The sequence below is a fragment of the Piliocolobus tephrosceles genome, chromosome 19 (assembly GCF_002776525.5).
Source record: "Piliocolobus tephrosceles isolate RC106 chromosome 19, ASM277652v3, whole genome shotgun sequence".
Lineage (NCBI taxonomy): Eukaryota > Metazoa > Chordata > Mammalia > Primates > Cercopithecidae > Piliocolobus > Piliocolobus tephrosceles.
The window spans coordinates 25,566,048-25,585,638 of record NC_045452.1 but is presented as its reverse complement, the minus strand read 5'-3'; the positions used below and the strand labels follow the sequence as shown (position 1 = coordinate 25,585,638).

The window sequence follows — 19,591 nt, the reverse complement described above, 5'->3', positions numbered from 1 at the left end:
TTTGCTGGGCAGCATTGTTCACCTGGTGAGTTACCCACCTATCCTTGGGGAACTCAGTCCTTGAGGTTCTCTGTATTGAGCTGCCACAGCTGGGTTAAGGCATATAATGCATCCTGAAGCACAGCACCCTAACTTCACAGGACATTTCCTCTTAGCCAACCCTGTAATTGAGTCATCAGCAAAGTATTCAACCATTCTATGATGTCACCTGTGCTGGGTGATATGGGGTATGTGGTAAGACAATTGAATTTTGTGGGTCTTAGACCATTGCCATACCTTCTTCACCCAACAAATTAGCTCCTTGGGTAAAGGCTATGTTGCATGGGATATCTTGGTGATGGATACAGCATCCCGGGGCTTCACAAATGACAGTAATGGGCAGAAGCACTTCGAACAAGGAAGCCCGATTTGAGTCTGGGATATGTATGTACACAAATCCCCATAAATCTTGGATTTTACTCTTGCCCCCTCCATGATGGCAGGGATCCAGTGTAATCTTTACCAGCTGTCTGCAAAGTCCACCCAGAGAAAGGGACTGGGCTGAGGGCTCAGTGTTGGCCTCTGCTGTTGACAGGTTGGACACTTGGCAGAGCAATGCCAGCTCAGCTTTAGTGACAGGAAGTTCATGTTTTCAAACCAACACGCTGTCTCCATTTCTGCCACCATGAAAGCCCATGAACAAGCAGCAGTTTTCTGGGGAAGCTGACTCAGCGTGTACCTATGGCTATATTGCAAGGTGTTCTTCAAAGGTATCCAAACTCCCCCTCAGTTAAGGGGCTCTGGGCCTATGACCTGGGCAAAAGACCATGAATTCCCATGGGTCCTTGAATTCCCATGGGTCCCTGTGACCAATGTGATCAGTCTCTCTGCCTCTGTCACCCTTTGCTGCCTCTTCTGACACTATCCGTCTGTCGAATGGATTAGAGGCTCTTTGGGAACAGTGTGACAAGTCTGTATGTTTCTTCTGCCCTCTCCGTACATGAAGTCACATGCTGCGATGTCTCTACTTGGATTCATAGGATAGGAAAGATGGACTGGGAATGGTACTTGGTTCCCAATGTCAGAATCCAGAGGGATAGCTGCTTGCTGCCTGAGACAATAAAAGGAGCCCCTGGGACACTTTTAGGAGCAAAATAATCAGCTGTTATCTTTGTGACTTTGGTTAAGGATGGTTATTCATGTGATTTTTGGCAAAATTACCTGCTGATTTTTTTATTTTTGAAAATTGTGTTTATTCATGTTGATTATAAAAGCCATGGAAACTGGACAATAAAGGAAACTATAAAGGAAAAAAATGAACTACCATAATTATAATAGCCAGAGATAGCTACTATTAATATTGTGATATATTTCCTTCCTGAATTTATTTTGTGCGTGTATGTACATACACAACATAGTTGAGCCCATATGAGGTATAAATTACATTCTGTTTTCTCATAGAATATTATATCAGGAACATTTTTCATGTCATTAAAGAAACCTTTGAAATTAATTTTTAATGGCTCCATGATGTTTTGTTAACCCTCAAGTCAAACGGTTTGAACATTTTTAAGGTTTACGTTACATAATGCTAAATTAACACTCAGAAAGGTGTTAATTTATTCTTACGCCAGAAGTTCACAGGGATGCTTCTTGCCAGCATTGAACACTGCCATTTAAACACCCTGGCTGATTTCGTAGGTGAAAGCACAGCTTCTCATTGTGTTTTGATTTACATGTCCTTGATATATTGAGGTTGCATATTTTTTGCATTTGAAAGTTTTCTGTACTTCCTCTGTAAACAATTGTTTATGTCATTTGTCCATTTTCTATGTCTAAAAATTTTTCTCCCAGCTTTATGGAGGTATAAATTATAAATTCATTCTTAAGCATATAGATTAATGGGCTTTTGCAATTGTTTATGTAACCACTACTGCAGTCAAGATTTAGAACACTTCATAGCCCTAAAATTTTACATTTGCCCTGTGTAATTAATCCCTTCCTGTGACCCCCACCTCCAGCAACCATTGACTTGCTCTCTATCACTGTCACTATAGTTTTACCTTTTCTAAGAGTTCTCATAAATGGAGTCATACAGTGGTAGTCTTTTGTGTTTGACCACTTTGACTTACCATGTTTTAAAGATTGATCCATGTTTTTGCATATCTCAACATCCCATTAATTTTTATTGCTGAGTTGTATTCCTTAGTATTGATATACCACAGTTTGTTTATACACTCACCAGTTGATAGACACATGCATGGGTTATTTTCAGTTGGGGGTCATTATAGAAGATACTGCTATGACCATTCATATACAAGTCTTTGTGTGGATGTGTTTTCATTTCTTGTGAGTACATGTCTAGTAGTAAAATTGCTGAATTGCATGGTGAGTGTATGTTTAAATTTATGATACTATGTCACTGTTTTTTGAAGTGACTACCATCTTGCAATTCCACCAGCAATGTGTAACAATTCCAGATGTGGCATATTCTCACCACCACTTGCTATTGCCAGTCTTTTATTTTAGCCATTCTAGAGGTGTGTAGAGGTTTCTCAGTCTATTTTAAACTTGCATTTTCCTGATGACTAATGATATTGAATTTGTAAGAGTTCTTTATATACAGTGGGTATAGGCATTTTATCAGATATATGTTTTCAAATATTTTCCCTCAGTGTGGCTTGCTCTCTCATTTTCTTAACTCTTTCTTTTGAAATATAAACACTTTTAATTGTGAGAAAGTCCATTTGCAAAATTTTATGGGTAATATTTTGGTGGTGTCTATTCCCAGAAATCTTGCCTAACCTAATATCACAAAGATTTAATCCTATGTTTACCACTAGAAGTTTAGTAATTTTAGGTTTTGCATTTGGGTTCATTTCTAGTTTTTGTATATGGTGTGAGGTAAGGGTCAAGGTTAAGTCTGTTTCCATACAGATACCCAATTGTTCCAGCACCATTTGTTGAAAAGGCATCCCTTTCTCCAATGAATTACTTTGCACTATTGTTGAAAATTAACTAACCATATAAGTGTGAGTATAATTCTGGATTCCTTAGTGTCTGTAGGTCTATTCTTGCTTTAGTACTATGCTTTTTTGATTATTGTAGCTAAAGAGTTAAGTCTTGAAATTAGATTATGTAAGTCCTCCCAACTTGTTTTTCTATTTCAAAATCATTTGACTATTCTAGGTTCTTTGCCTTTCTATGTAGTCATGTTAAAATCAGTTTGTCAGTATATTTTTTTGAAAACCTTCCAGGATTTAGATTATAAATACATTAAAAAGTATTGCCATTTAACACTTTAACAATATTAAGTTTTCCACTCCATAAACATGCTACATCTTTCCACTTATTTAGTTGTCTTTAATTTTCCTAGTCAAAGGTTTATTGTTTATGATGTTCAGATCTTGCATATAATATCTAAAATGTATTCCTAAGTGTTTTTATTTTTTGATGCAACTGTACATGGAATTTTAAAAAATTTCACTTTCCAACTATTTATGGCTATTAATCAGAAATACAATTGATGTTTGTATATTGACTTTGAATATCATGACTTTATTAAACTCACTGGTTAATTAGTTCTAGTCCTCTTATTGTAGATTTCATAGTATTTTCTAAATACAGTCAGTCATCTAAAAATAAAAGCAAGCTTGCATCTTTCTTCCCAATCTGTATGCCTCTTACTTGGTTTTCTAGCCTTATTTTACTGGCTATGACAGTTTTACTATCTAGGCAGTTTTACTGGCCAGGATTGGCTAGAGTGTTAAGTATAATGTTGAATGGAAATGGTAATATTAGACGTTCCTGCTTTATTCCTGATCTTAGGTAGAAAGCATTCCATTTTACACCATTGAGTGTGATATTAGCCATGGATTTTTTTTGTTGTTGCTGTTGTTGATGTCCTTTATTATTTTAAGGAATTTGTTATTACTTGTTTGCTGAAAGTGTTTATCAAGTATGTTGAATTCTGTCAAGTGGTTTTTCTGTGTCTGTTCTAATGAGCATGTAGTTTTTCTCCATTATTCTATTAACATGGTAAATTACATTGCTTGATTTTCAAATGTTAAGCCAACCTTGCATCTTGGGAGTAAACCTCACTTAGTGATAACATATTATTATCCTTTTCATATATTACTTGAGTATATTTGTTAAATTAAGAATTTTTTTCATCTTTTTAAATGAGTGATGTTTGTCTAACATTGCCTTTTCTTATAAAATCTTTGTCTGAGTTTGGGATCAGAGTAACACTGACATGTGCTGGGAAATGTTTCCTTCCCGAACTCTGCTTTGTGCCTGGTATTATTTATATTCTTTAAATGTTTGATAGAATTCACCTGAGAAGCCATTTATGCCTGGAGTTAGTTTTGGGGAATATTTTAAATCATAAATTGAGAGAGTTAATATAGAATTATTTGAGTTTTCTCTTTCTTCTTGGTTCATTTCGGTAATTTGTGTTTTTCAACAAATGTTTTTCCCATCCTTTCTCTCCTCTCTTTCTGTGACTCCAAGTACATACATATCAGACCATCTAGTATTAAATAAAATGTTTTTATGTCTATTCATTTTATAAATATATGTATATTCTATATTCTTAAATTCATATTGGTTGGGTTCAGTTGATCTATATTTAATTCACTCACTCTTTTCTCTGTCCTCTCCATTCTTTTGTTAAGCCTATTCAGTAAATTTTTTATTTCAGATAGTATATTTTTGTCTTATAGAATTTCCATTTAGTTGTTTTTATTGTGTCCATTTTCTCTACTGAGATTTCCTTTCTTTTGGTTTATTGTGGGCATATTTTTATTCATTTCATTGAGGATAGTTATAATCATTGCTTTTAAAATCCTGTGTGTTGATCCAGTATTTGAGTTATCTGTTTCATCTTAATTGTCAAATGTATTGGCATAATGCTATTTATAATATTCCTTCATTATCCTTTTTTAAAATAACTTTTTTATTTTAGGACAGTTTTACATGTAAAGAACTATTGTAAAGACAGTACAGAGAATTTTAGTATACTCCATCCCAGTTTTCCTATTATTATCTTTCATTAGTATGGTACCTTTTTCACAATTAATGAACTAATATTGATATGTTATTATTAACATCTATAATTGATTTATAGTTCCTCAGTTTTCCCCTGATTTTTATTTTCTATTCCAGGATATCATCTAGGATGCCCCATAGCACTTAGTAATCATCATGTGTCCTTAGTGTCTTCTTGAGTATGACAGTTACGTAAGATTTCTTTGTTTTTTGATGACCTTGCAAGTTTTGAGGATTACTGGTTAAATATTTTAAAGAATGTTCCTCAGTTGGGATTTGGCTGATTAGACTGCAGTAGTGTGTTCTAGGGAAAAAAAACCACTGAAGTAAAGTGGCATTTTCATCACAGCATATTGAAGGTACATAGAGTCAACATGACTTGTCACTGTTGATGCTGACCTTGATCAGGTAGCGTCCTTTTACTTTCAACCTATCCGGGTCTTTACATTCAATGTGTCTCTCTTGTGACTGTATAAATTTAGATCTTGTTTTATAAAGAAATCTATTCTGATAATCTCTACCTTTTAATAAAATATTTACTCCTTTAATAGTTAAAGTAATTATTGATATGTTTGGGTTTGAGTCTCCCTTTTATCCCCTTGCCTCCTGTTTTTGTTTTGTTTCTGTTTGATTATTTGTTCATTTTCTCTTGCCCTCTTTTTAGATTATTTGAATATTTTTTAGAATTCCATTTTAATTTTCTTATAGTCTTTTTAGCTATACTTCTTTGCATAATTTTAATGGTCACTCTGGGAATTGTAATATACACCCTTAATTGTTCCCAGTCTACATGCAGTAAATATTGTACCACTTCACATAACATGAAGAACCTATGCAAGCATATAGGCCTATATCCTGCCCACCATCTCCATGTCCTTTATAAAGCAGTTCCCCCTTATCCATGGGGAATATATTCCAAGATCCCAGTGAATGACTGAAGCCACAGATAATACCAAACCCGATTGTCTTCCACCCACAAATTTAATGCCTTCTTTTTTTTTTTTTGAGACGGAGTTTCACTCTGTCTCCCAGGCTGGAGTGCAGTGGCGCAATCTTGGCAAGCTCCATCTCCCGGGCTCACACCATTCTCCTGCCTCAGCCTCCCGAGTAGCTGGGACTACAGGCACCTGCCACCACGCCTGCTAATTTTTTTGTATCTTTTTAGTAGAGACGGGGTTTCACCGTGTTAGCCAGGATGATTTCGATCTCCTGACCTCATGATCCGCCGGCCTCAGCCTCCCAAAGTGTTGGGATTATAGGCGTGAGCCACCGCACCCGGCCTTAATGCCTTTTTTTTAACTAAACACTTACCACATACTATGTCATAACTTTTGCGGTTTGAGGTGTGACCACTAAATTAGCATGAATTTCTTATTTCTCCTTCATAATTTTATGGAAAGAAGATTCATTCTTACTGTTGAATACAACCTCAGCATACAACATTTTTTCTTTCTTAGTAGGTCAAGAACTTTCACTTTTACCCTTAAAGGAAGCACTTTACAGCTTCTTGGGCATATACAAATTGCCAGTATCACTACTCTTGGCATACAAGGTTTTTTTCCTTCTTATTAGGTCGAGAACTTTCACCTTTTCCCTTAAAGGAAGCACTTTACAGCTTCTTTGGCATGTACAAATTGCCAGCATCATTACTCTTTGCTTTGGGGTCATTATTACGTAAACAAGAGTTGCCTGAACACAAGCACTGCAGTATTACAACAGTTAACCTGACAACCCAGACGGTTACTGAATGACTAACAGGTGTGTGGCGTACACAGTGTGGACACACTAAACAAAGGAGTGATTTACATCCCAGGCAGAATGGAGCAGAACCCTGGGATTTCATCACACTACTGAGAATGATGTACAATTTAAAACTTATGAATTGTTTATTTCTGGAACTTTCCATTTAATATTTTCGGACCTTGGTTGACTATGGGGCTGAAACCATGGAAGGCAGAACTGTGGATGAGGTGGGACTACTATGAATACTAGATACTGACTTGTGTTACATATCTCATAAGATGGTGTTATTATTTTTTCCTTTAAATATCCATAAGGAGATTAGGAAGAAGAAATACTTTTGTATTTTTTTCAGAAATTTACCATTTCTGACACTGTTTTCATTCCTTTCCGAGGAGTCAAGGTCTTCATCTGCTAGCGTCTTCCTTCAGCCTGAAGAACTTACTTTATTGAGGTATATAGGTGTGCTAATGATGGATTCCCTTAGTTTTATCTTCTTTAGAAATATCTTTATTTCGCCTTCATTTTTAAAGGAAGTTCTCTTTGATGAAAACTCTTCGAGTAACTTTTTGCTTTCTTTTGGCACTTTATGACATTTTTCCACATCTTTCCACTTCTGTTGTTTTGAAAGAAATGTCATCTGTTAAATTGGCATCTTCCTGTATTTAATGAGTCACTTTTCTCTTGTTGTATTTGATACTTACCCTTTGAATTTGACTTTCAGCTTTGTAGCTATGTTGTACCTACACATGGCCTTTTTCATGTATATCATGCTTGATGTTTGTTGTGTATCTTAAATCTGTAGATGTATATCTTTAATCAAACTTGGGAAAATTTTGGCCTTTATGTCTTCAAATATTTTTTCTGTCCCATTCTCTCTCCTCTCCTTCTGTGATTCCACGTACATGTATGTCAGACCATGGAGTATTATATAACATGTTTTTAAGTCTATTCATTTGATAAATATATGTGTATTCTGTATTCTTCATACTGGTTGGGTTTAGTTGATCTGTATTTAAGTTCACTCACTCTTTTCTATCTTCTCTATTCTTTTGTTAAGTCTATTCAGTAAATTTTTTATTTCAGATAGTATATTTTTCTTTTCTAGAATTTCCATTTAGTTATTTTTGTTGTATCTATTTCTCTGCTGAGATGTCCTGGCCTTTATTGTGGGCATATTTTTATTCATTTTACTGAAGATAGTTATAATCATTGCTTTTTAAATCCTGCATGTTAATGCCTATATTTGGGTTGTCTCAGTTGATTTTCACTTCTCCTTAGTATGAGTTCCATTTTTTCTGGTTGTTCTTGTGTGCTATATTTTTTGTAGTACATCCTGGACATTTGGAAGGCTAAATTGTGGAGACTCTAAATTCAGTTATTTTTTTCTAATGAATGTTCCTTCTGTTATTTTAGTAGTCAGTTATCTTGTTGGACTCAAACCGCATACTCTGTTTCTTGGGTGGCAGCTCTGATCTCAGTTCAGATCTTTTGTGTTTAGCTAAGCTATTTTGAGTATATATTCTGAGCAGGTGAGGTTCAGCAGCCAGTAAGAATTATGGTGAGTTAGATAGAATTTGGGGATCTCTCTCTCTGGCTGTTTCTCTTCCAGGATTTCTTCTTTCTCTCTTGTGGCTGGGATTAGTCTTCTCGTTTTCCAGGCCATAAAGGCTACTTATGTATTTATTTTTTTAACTGATGTTCCGGCCACTCCTCATGCTGCAGTGCCTCATCTGAGGCTAAAAGCATTGAAAATACCACACCCCCACAGTTCTCCTCTTAGCATGGATTCCCCACGAGACTTTGCCTGCTCTGATCACAGTGCTTTCAAATAGCTGCTTTTGATAATTATGTCCAGATTTTATTGTGATTATCTGAAGGAGGGTTGGGCCAGTAGGATCTTATTGTACCATTATTGGAAGAAGTCAAGTTTTAGTATTTTCTTATTAATTTGTATAAGCACTTTATGCTTTAAGAATTTTAGCAATTTATTGTATATATTTATAATTTTGTTAATCTGTTGTTCAGCTTTTAAATTTTGTTTTGTGTTTATGGTATACAAAAATCTTATATTTTGATGTAATTAAACAGGTAAGTTTGAGATTTTTTAAGTTTTGCTTTAAAATTCATTCTGATTAAAGTATCAGATAAGCACATGCCTAGATTTTTTTCTACTTTTTTTGTAGTTATAGTTTTTACATTTAACTTTTTACTCTCTTTTACATTTATTTTAGTATGTAATACTAAGTGAAGATCTCCTTTGATATTTTCCCCAAAGAGCAAGGCGATTTCCTAAACATAATATATAGAGGCTGATTTTATTTTTCATAGCAGCTGCAGTTTCCATTATAAAAAGTTAATTTTCAATTTGCTAAAATTTAAGATGAACATATATAATATTGACAAATTATATCAAAGTAATTGGCAAATTTCGGTGAAGAAAGACTCAATTTTGAGTCAGAAAAATGAAAAAAGAAATTTTTATGTGAATAGTAGTACATGAAGCCAAAGTCACGTTCTACTTGTTTACACGTGGCCATGTGTGCCTAACAAAATCAATTAATCAGTCTCCATCTCTCTCTCATGATCATGTCCACAGTGCTAGCAGCAGAAGTAGAAAGAGCCATTTATCAAGTATTAGCTGCCATAATCATAATCGTAGCAAGAGTGCTATAGAAGTATTAGATGCTGTAATAATAATAATATTTAAATAATAAGTGCAATAATGGAAGGATACGTAGTGTAATGAGAGTCTAATAGGGAAAACAGCACTGGCTGTGGAAATCAGGGAAGGCTTCCTTGAGGAAACAGTGACTGCCTAGAGACCTGAAAGAGGAGTAGAATTAACTAGGAAAGTATGGGAAGTAGGTCATGATGGGCGGCATGGCAGTTGGCAAAGGAAGCAACAAGCAGAAGGGACCGAGGACAGGGAAGAGTACAGCTCTTTGGAAGAACGGAGAGACCAATGTGGCTGGTGCTAAGAAAGCCCGGGGAGTATGCCATGGGGCGAGGCTAAGGAGGTGAGCAGGGCCACACCATGCAGGCTTGTACGTTTCAGGAGTGTCATTTTTATCCTAAGAGCAGTGGGAAGTCATGGAAAGATTTTAAGCAAGACTGTAATCTGGTCGGATTTGCATTTTTTTTTTTTTTTTTTTAGACGGAGTCTCCCTCTGTCGCCCAGGCTGGAGTGCAGTGATGCGAGCTCGGCTCACTGCAAACTCCACCTCCCGGGTTCACGCCATTCTCCCGCCTCAGCCTCCCGAGTAGCTGGGACTACAGGTGCCCACCACCATGTTCAGCTAATTTTTTTTTTTTTTTTGTATTTTTAGTAGAGACAGGGTTTCACCATGTTAGCCAGAATGGTCTCGATCTGCTGACCTCATGATCCACCCACCTCGGCCTCCTAAAGTGCTGAGATTACAGGCGTGAACCACCGCACCCGGCCCAGATTTGCATTTTTATTATTTATTTATTTTTATTTTATTATTATTATTTTTTTGAGATGGAGTCTCACTCTGTCGCCCAGGCTGGAGTGCAGTGGCGGGATCTCAGCTCACTACAAACTCTACCTTCTGGGTTCATGCCATTCTCCTGCCTCAGCTTCCTAAGTTGCTGGGACCACAGGTGCCCCCCACCACGCCCGGCTAATTTTTTGTATTTTTAGTAAAGACAGAGTTTCACCATGACAGCCAGGATGGTCTCAATCTCCTGACCTCGTGATCCTCTCACCTCGGCCTCCCAAAGTGCTGGGATTACAGGTATGAGCCACCACGCCCAGCTGGAATCGCATTTTTAAAAACGTCAGGCTGGTAGAAGTACAGAAATATATTGGAGGAAGTCAAGAGTAGGCACAAGAAGACCCATTAGGAGATTATTGCAATAATTTAAGTGAAGCTTGGTATATATGTGGATGTATGAATGGATGGATATCTGGCTGGGTGGATCTGTAACCTAAGTTGAACTAGGCAGACTCATGGAGTGTCATCTTACAGCTACTTAATTTTGTTTCCCACTGCCCCTTTAAATTTACTCAATTGGATTAGTTATTTTGCCCCTAGATAAAAACATGAGCAGATCTTGCTTCCAGGTTTGTCTTGGATCATAGAAAGAGCCTCAGTTTAGTCATGCAACTGCCAGTCTCACACAGCTGTCAAACATGTAAGCTGGATTCAAACATGAATTGCATTTCCTCCCTGTTAGGGCCTATTACAGGCACGAGTAAAGGCGGCATGATGGCAGCTTCACCTTTTCCCCACTTTGCACTTCTCTTCTTTCCTCATTTTGTAAACTAAGTTTCTGCCTGCTCTAGGAATTGAAATGCACAGAGGAAGGAGAGGAGCAAAAGGGGAGGCTGAAAGTTCTCATTTGACTAGCACTGCTGTGAGCTTGAAGCTGCGCTCTCAGGGCTGATCAAGTGTTCAAGGTGTTTGCCATCATGAGCGCTGTTGATGGGTTTTGGATTTCACATTTGATGAAGGCAGATGTATCTCTAGCCTCGCCCGCTGATTGCCTATTTCCTTCTCAGCCTCTGGGAGTCTGGGAAGAGAGAAAGCAAGCCTTCTCTATTAAGGCGTGTTCATTTCTCCAGGTGGCTTTCTTGGGCAAGGACGAAGATGCCGCTGTGTGTTTGTGCATGCACATGCTCTCCCTCACGTGGCCCACTCTCCGTCACGTGGCCCACGTCTGATGCCCATGAAACTCTCAGCAGTTACTTTCCTGATGACTCTGATAGAACAAGCCAACCAACCACCCACCCCCGCCCGCCAAAACTTTTTGTTCCCAATGGCTAGCCAGCTCATCTCTCACCTGCTAGGTTTCTAGCTGGGAGTCAGACACCGATACATCCCACCTGCAATTGCAGGGGACAGGAGTCAAGCTCCCTGAGTGGAACCAGCTCTTTGGACAAGGCTTCAGGTGAGGAGTAGGCATCCTTCACTCTCTCTTTTGTGCTGGGATTGGGACTCAAGTACACCAAAAGATTTTCTCCCAAAATTCACTCTTTTATCCTCTTATTATCTGGATTTTTTAATACTCCAGATATAGATAAAGAATTTGTTTGTCTAACCAGTTTGCTCTCAGCCATTAATTTTTAGCAATCAAAACAAGGGCCATCTGTTTCATGCCCACTTTGAGATCTCATACTGATTATCTAAGGAACTCTGCCCAAACTACTTTTTGCCATCCTGTTAGGGAAGGATAGGTGTGGTTTCGTGTGTAAGTCACAGAAGGTGTATGTGACACAGGTCAGTGTATGTGATGGGACGCTTGCTGGTTCTCCAGCCTGCAACCGAGGCTTTTTGACCTGTTAGCTTTAATCCTTATCACAACCCTCCCAGTAGGTGGTGTTATTCTCATGTTCCAGATGAGAGGAATACAGAATCAGCATAGTGAGCGGCGTGTCTGAGGTCACATCAGCAGGGAGTGCAGGAGCAGGTACTCTGGTCTTTCTGAAACCCATGCTCACATCAGGTTGCTCCCACAGACATCTTGTAACTCTGAAATTATTGGACTCTGAATCATGGGACCATATTTACTTTGGAAATGTGTTTTTGAACAATTTTCCAATTAATTATTCTTGCTAAGACTTTAAATCTGTAGTGACTTTCTATTGCTGCCGTAACAAGTACACAAGCCTAGTGGCTTATAACAACACATGTTTTATCTTCATGTTTGGTAGGTTGAAGCCCAACATGGGTCTCACTGGGCTAGAATCAAGGAATCAGTGGGGCTTTTTTCCTTCTGGGGAATCTGGGGGCAAATTCATTTCTTGCTTTTTCCAGCTTCCAGAAGCCACCTGCATGTGTTGGTTCACAGCCCCTTCCTCTGTCTTTCAAAGCCACCAGCTTCACACCTCTGCCCTTCTGTCCTCACGTCTTCTGATGGCTGCAGCTAGGAAAAACTCTCCGATTTTAAGAATGTATGGGATTACAGTGGGCCCACCTGGATACACCAGGAGAGTTGCTCCATCTCCAGATCTGCCCTCCGTCATATCTACCGTGTTCCTTTGCTGGGGCAAGAACGTAGTCACAGAGGCTCAGGACGAGAGGGTGGACCCCATGGTAGCCATTGTCCTCCCCACCCCAACAGAGAGGCTCTTGAAATGATGAATTTGAAAGAATTGTTTTATGGACATTATTATTTTAATCAAATCCCTTAGATTCTTCCTTCAGTGTATGCTCCCATTAACAATATAGAGACATGTAGATCTAATATCAGTTTGATTTTTCCTTGCTTTAAAAAATCAATTCATAGTACTATTTTACTAAGTGATTTTGTTTACATTAGATTTGAAACTTCATATAAATTCATTGCTGCCATTTTCAGTTCAACATTAAGTACCTAATCCATGCAGTGTTATAGAAAAAATGTTTAAAGTAATGTTTTTGTTGTTATTTTTAAATACAGATTTGGACTTAAAGCCACCACTAAAATCAACTGGAAGAAATTTCTAACATCATTTCATGAGCCTCGGGGATTGGAAATTACCAATAAAGGTCCCCTGACAAAAAGAAATAGGTATGTTAAAAAGAAAAAAAAAAAAGGAACACATTTTAGTTACACATGTCATATTATGTAAAAGATCAGAGAATATGTGTTCCTTTTTTTGCATTGATTGAATGATCAATTAGTCTCCATTGAATAATTGGCAACTTTTATGTAGTGATTTACCGTTTACAAATTTTTCATATTTAAAACTGCCTTAAACTATAAGGTTGGTATAATTATTATTTCAGTTTCTAGATGAGAAGCATAAGATGATACAATCTTAACTCGATCACCTGCTCAGAGTGTGGTGGAGGCAGCTATGGACCACAAAGGCTCCAGGCGCACAGGCCGCCATGGCAAGCACTGCTCCCCAGCTCTAAGCATATCCTTGTAACATTGTATATACACATGTATTTGTTAGGTGTTACATGGAAAGGAACGATATATGTTCATTTGTTTTCCAGCCACTGTCTGCGTGGCCCAGATATCAGGGGTCACGGAGATTATTTGTCTGTCATTATTTCTGTTTTCATTTTAGTATCTATTATACCCTCAGATTTGCAATACCACATCTATCGTGGTGGGGGCCCAAAAATGTTTCCAAAAATGTTTAATAATATGAAATGTTAGAATTCAGCTTTTTGCTCTGAGAAGTATTTTATGTTGATGTGTATCCTGTATTCATTGCCCTATATGAATCTTTAAGAAAAAAAAAACAGGCTTTATAATATTGGCACATTCATTGAAAGTGCTGTGCTCTACTGTAAAGTAAAATATACCACGGAGTTAATTCCTATTTCGTAGGTCCCGTCCCTGTCTCGGGGATTTATGAATATTTAGTGAACTGCCCCTGTTAGCAGCCTTGCAGGTAATCAGAGCCTCCCTCTCTGCTCCAGAACTGCAGCCTCTGAGTTCATCCCTTACATGAAGTTACTTCTGTTTCTTTATGATTTTCTTATCTGATAGCACGTTGTCTAGAGGGGCTGTCAGAATTAAACTTAAAGTTTTATTTACTTTAAAACAGTGGTTCTCAAATGGGGACTATTTTTCCTCCCAGGAGATATCTGGCAATGTCACGGATATTTTTGGTTGTCACACTGAGGATGGGGAAGCTACTAATGGGAGCTGATCATAACCCCAAAAGACACAAATGCCATCATCCTTAAGGTTGAAGCCTCGGAACATCAAAATCATGAAAATATAATTCTGGAAAAAATAATTTAAAAATTCTTCAGGCTGGCATGGTGGCTCACGCCTGTAATCCCAGCATGTTGGGAGGCCAAGGTGGGTGGATCACCTGAGGTCAGGAGTTCGAGATCAGCCTGACCAACATGGAGAAACCCGATCTCTACTAACATACAAAATTAGCCAGGCGTGGTGGTGCATGCCTGTAATCCCAGCTACTCGGGAGGCTGAGGCAGGAGAATCGCTTGAACCTGGGATGCAGAGGTTTGCAACGAGCCAAGATCTCACCATTGCACTCCAGCCTGGGCAACAAGAGCGAAACTTCGTCTCAAAAAAAAAAAAAATTATTTTAAAGATATTTATTTACATTTTTAAAAGGGGATTTATTTGAGAAACATAAAAACACAATAGAACACTTCAGAGACCACTTTACACAAAAAATAGACAATAATGACACCTATTTTTCAAGCATACACTCAGATATACTAGTGACCATCACATAGGTGTGACACTTATGAACAGATTAACCATGAACCATATTCCTAAAGAAATAGGTCAAAAAGTGAAATATATAAATGCATATCACTATGGTGGGTAATTGCATGCACCCAGTTTCATTCAGAATACCATGACAGACAACCTAAGTCTTTTGCAAGATCAACCAAAATCCGCGTGGGTCACCACTGCTTGTACGGTGGTCCGAAGAGCCAATATCTTGAAAAATTTTATCTTTTACAAACGCAGTGAACAAAAATGACATCTCTTCATATATCGGGCGAGTTTCAGTGTTTTTACGTAACACATACAATGCTCACACACAAAGGCAACATTGTGATGATGTACTTTTGTGGAGTCAAATTTCCAATGTCCAAGGCAGCGGCAGAGAATGTCCCATTTCTGAGAGAGAGAGAGAGAGCTGTGTTCTCTCTGAGCTCCCAGCTGATTGGATGGTGCTTCGCCAACACTGAGGGCACATCTTCCCCCCGCACCCTCCCCGCCCACTGAGACCCACACGCTAATCTCCAGAAACACGCTTGCAGGCACACCCAACACAGTGCTTTACCAGGTTTCTAGGTATGCCTTCATCCGGTCAAGTTGACACCTGAAATGAAGTTCACAAATCTACTCTCGGCAACTTGGTACCCATAGGCATCTCCTTAAACCATACTTAATTTCCAAATAACAACAATAGCAAGGTCTTAGTTCCACCTAACATGATGCAACTATGCTGTGTACAACTGAAAACACACAAATCCCTTGCCTAGAATTTGGCTTTTGGGATTGTAACCTTTCGGGATTGTGATTTTTGAGATTTTAGGCATTAGGGGCTTTAGAATTTAGAGGTTTCGATCTTTTGGGATTTCAACATTTGGGATTATGGCATTTGGGATTGCATCTTTCAGGATTAAGATCCAAACCTGCACTGATATCTAGTGGGTAGAGGCCAGGCATACTGCTCAACACTCTGCAGTGAGTCCTCACAACAAAGAGCTCTCCAGCCCCTATGTCAGGGATATCCGGTGGACAAAATCTGCTGTAAAAAGCATCTGTTCATGCCAGTGCTGGTGGTCTGTAGAAAAACGAGGTTCCAACAAGTTATGTGAAGAACTTAGACTCAGGAAGCCAACATATGTTTCTGAAAAGTGGTGGTAGGCATAGGCTTATTGTTTCTGCACTAGCAGAAGAAGCTAAGATGGCTGTATAGATGCAGCAACAAAATCTCCCAAACAAATCTGAGAATGGTTTCACAGGTAAACTGACTGTCATTCATTGTTTCGCAGGAAAGGTATGATGGTCTAGTAGAACATCAGAAAAGAGAAGCACCCATTGGTATATTGTGATGAGATTCTGACAGTCTCCCTTTCTGAGCAAAGTCCACATTGAACTTGGTTTTGGTCTCCAGAGGGGGTAGTCACGGCCTTCAGAGCACACATGTACACTGATGGGCCCCAAGCTCACGGATGAAAGAGGCCATAGAGGGAAAGGGGGCTCTGGCAATGTAGGGAGTTGTGGTCATTGTCAATGGAAAGGGAGAGGCTGAGAAGGCTGCTGTCCTTGTAGTTCTAAACACAGAATTTGTGCCCTCAGTTATCATGTGCATGAGACAGCTACAATGTGCTGCCCACACAGGAGAGAGGGCTTCCAGCTTCCCAGCCACTGAGGGCTCAGCACTGGTCCACAGTCCCTTTACTGATCTTGTTTGAGACCAAAACCACAGGTGTGCAAGATGGCTGATTAGTTGGTCTCGTGGGGAGAGGAGATGGTCCAGCAAGGCTCGCCCTGCAATTCGTGGCGTCTCTCTGCTCACAGTAACTGAGGTTCAGATGAGCCCCACAAATGCAGCACACTGTCAGGATAAATAACCACCCACAAATAAAGCACTATTGTATTGTGGTGAGGGTGCTCGTTTCCTGCATTAAGAAAGAACAAAGTTCAAGAATATAATCTTATTCCTGCTTTTCTCCTAATCATTTTGTAGCATCAACTCTAGAAATGAATCTCACAAGGAAAACATCATCACAAAGTTATTCAGACACACTGAAGACCGCTTTACATCACTGAAGAAAGCACTACTGATAATCAACACCGTAAGATTTTGAAAGCCTTCTCTTGTGAAACACTCATTGTTTCTAAGAATGCAAACACTGAGAACGAGACCAATAATAACTCCATATTGGTTCATTTATCCATCCAACAAACACTTCTTGAGCCCCAGTTACATGCTGGGAATTGTTCGGAGCACTTAGGGGTAGAAGCCCCAACCTCAAGAGTTGAGTCTAGTTGTGAGGACAGCTGATGGAAAATTAATTGCAATACAGTAAGATAAGTGCCAATTGTGATGGGAACAATGTGTGACAAGATCATAATGGTTGTAGTGACTCATCATCATTCACTGTTTAATTAACAAACAATCCAGGCCTGGTGACCCTTCCCCACCCTAACCCAGAGTTGATCAGTTCATAACCAACTTACTGCCCAAAACAGGAGCATTTTCTTTGTGCCAAAATAGCCTGCTTAATTTTTTAAAATTGTACTATAAAGAGAAGCTAATTCATGAATTTGCAATCTGCTTTTTCTCACGTTCACATTAGCTCCTGTCTCACTTTAATATCGTTTTAGAAAGCAGCATTTGGATCCTTTTGATACGTAACATTTACTAAGCACATTCGGTAATTGAAGCTCTAGTCAACAGTGAGAAGTAGAGTGAATTACTGTTTCTGAGACTCACACAGGACTGTGTACAAATGATTTCAGAGGCCAAAGGCGTCCCTAGCTCAGCATCACCCTCCTAGAACCTGCTGTGGAGGGAACGTCTTGGAGCGTGAGGGTGGTGCCCCAGGGAGAAGCCAGCACTGCCTGGGGGTGGTCTCCAGGTTTGCAGGTTGCCGTCTGTGGAGACACCAGCGCCTGCGTCCGCCATACTGGAATATGCCATTGCATGGGGTTTCCAAGCACAGTGTGGATTCAGGAACATGGGGTTCTTTGAATGAATCTTTAGGCCTATGTGACTTGGTCTCTCTGAATGAGCAATAATGTTGAGTGCTTACTTTGTGCCAGACACAGTGTTAAGTGATTCAGGAGTGTATACACTCACTAAATCCACTTCACACCTCAGTGAGGCAAACATGATTATTATCTCCATCTGACAGATGAGGAAAGGAGGCCTCTGTGCTAAGTAACCCACTTGAGGCTACCCAGATAGTGGTGTTGGAGGCCGCCAGGCTCTAGAGCAGCCACACTCCAGCACTGGGCATGGCTGCCCGGGACCCTGCCTGCTGAGCCGCCTGGAAAAAGATAAACGAGGCCTTTGTGTGTTAACCCCACGGCCCCCCAACTCAGGTTCTAATGGTATACTGAAGAAGTAATTTAATTAAAAATAGGGAAACCTTCATTTCCTTTAACGGAGGACTATACAATAATGCTAATCACTGCAACTATTGGACTATTTAGAAGTCATTGTTGTGGTATTCAACTTGAGATCAATAAACAGTGTAGCTTAAGAATTGAGTACATAGTCCATGCTGGGCCCCCGTGCTGGGCACTTAGGCTAAGCACACAGATGATTAATGCTAAGTCCTTGCCGATGAGTTCACACTCTGGGGTATCACATCATGGCATTAACAATCAGATGCCTGACAGTTACATAGTGCATGGTTTCAGAGTGAGATTCACCTCCCCTCCCATCCCGCCACCATGCACCCCACCACGGAGGGGACTGGGTAAGAAGGAGAACAAGGGTGGGAGCCAGGAGTGGGCAGGGCTGGGCATTTTGCCTGGCTGCTCAGGGCAGTCGTGGGAAACAGATCTCTCTACTGCTATAGAGAGGGATGCAAAATGTTGAGAAGAAAGACTGCTTTAGATCCACGCCCAGGCATGCATCCCATTTGTTATGTGTGCTGCCTCCAAACGCTGCCACCAGCTCTGCAAGTGGACCCAGCTGCTGTGATCACTTACATTTAAATCAGGTGTGGCTCACTTCGTATCACTCACCCAGAAGTAATTTGCATCCTGCCTTTTTACCTAGTCTTGAAGTTGTTATTTGTAGCTGACATGATTTTGTTAATAGGAAGTCCAATAGAATCCTCCCAGACATTAGAATTAATAATAGAATTTAGAAAGTCAGTGGATACAAGGTCAATACACAAAGACCAACAATATTTCAATAAACTGCAAAAAACAATTAGAAAAAGATGAATTTTAAAAATATTATTTCTAATAACATTTTTAAAAAAATCAAGTACCTAGAAATATGTCTTACAAAAATGTGCAAATTCTCCACATTGAAGACTACAATGATTGCTTACAAAAATCATGCCATTCCTTCACAAACTTTCAGAAAATACAGAAGGAAGGAACACTTCCAGAATCATTCTCTGAGGCCAGTATTACCCTGATACCAAAACCAAGCAAAGGCATCACAAGAAAAGAACCACAGACCAATATCCTTTGTGACTATAGTTGCAAAAATTCTCAACAAAATATTAGCAAACCGAAATCATCAACACATAACAAGGCTTAAGTGCTGTGACCACATGGGATTTATCCCAGGATTGCAAAGTTGGTTTAACTTCCCCCAAAATCAATTAATATCACATGCAACATTAATAGAGTGAGGAACAAAACTACATGATTGTCTCAATAGATGCAAAAA

The 19,591-nt window shown here is 39.1% G+C and overlaps 1 protein-coding gene across 4 annotated transcripts in view; it reads left to right on the top strand.

Annotated features, from left to right (window-relative positions):
- The window catches only part of EFCAB6 (EF-hand calcium binding domain 6), a 304,195-nt gene that overhangs the window by 124,375 nt on the left and 160,229 nt on the right, over nt 1-19,591 (top strand). For all 4 annotated transcript variants that reach the window (XM_031934644.1, XM_031934643.1, XM_031934646.1 and 1 more), the window contains 2 exons: nt 13,174-13,284; nt 16,919-17,027. In XM_031934644.1, the coding sequence (XP_031790504.1) occupies nt 13,174-13,284; nt 16,919-17,027 (220 nt within the window). The remainder of the gene's footprint in view (nt 1-13,173; nt 13,285-16,918; nt 17,028-19,591) is intronic.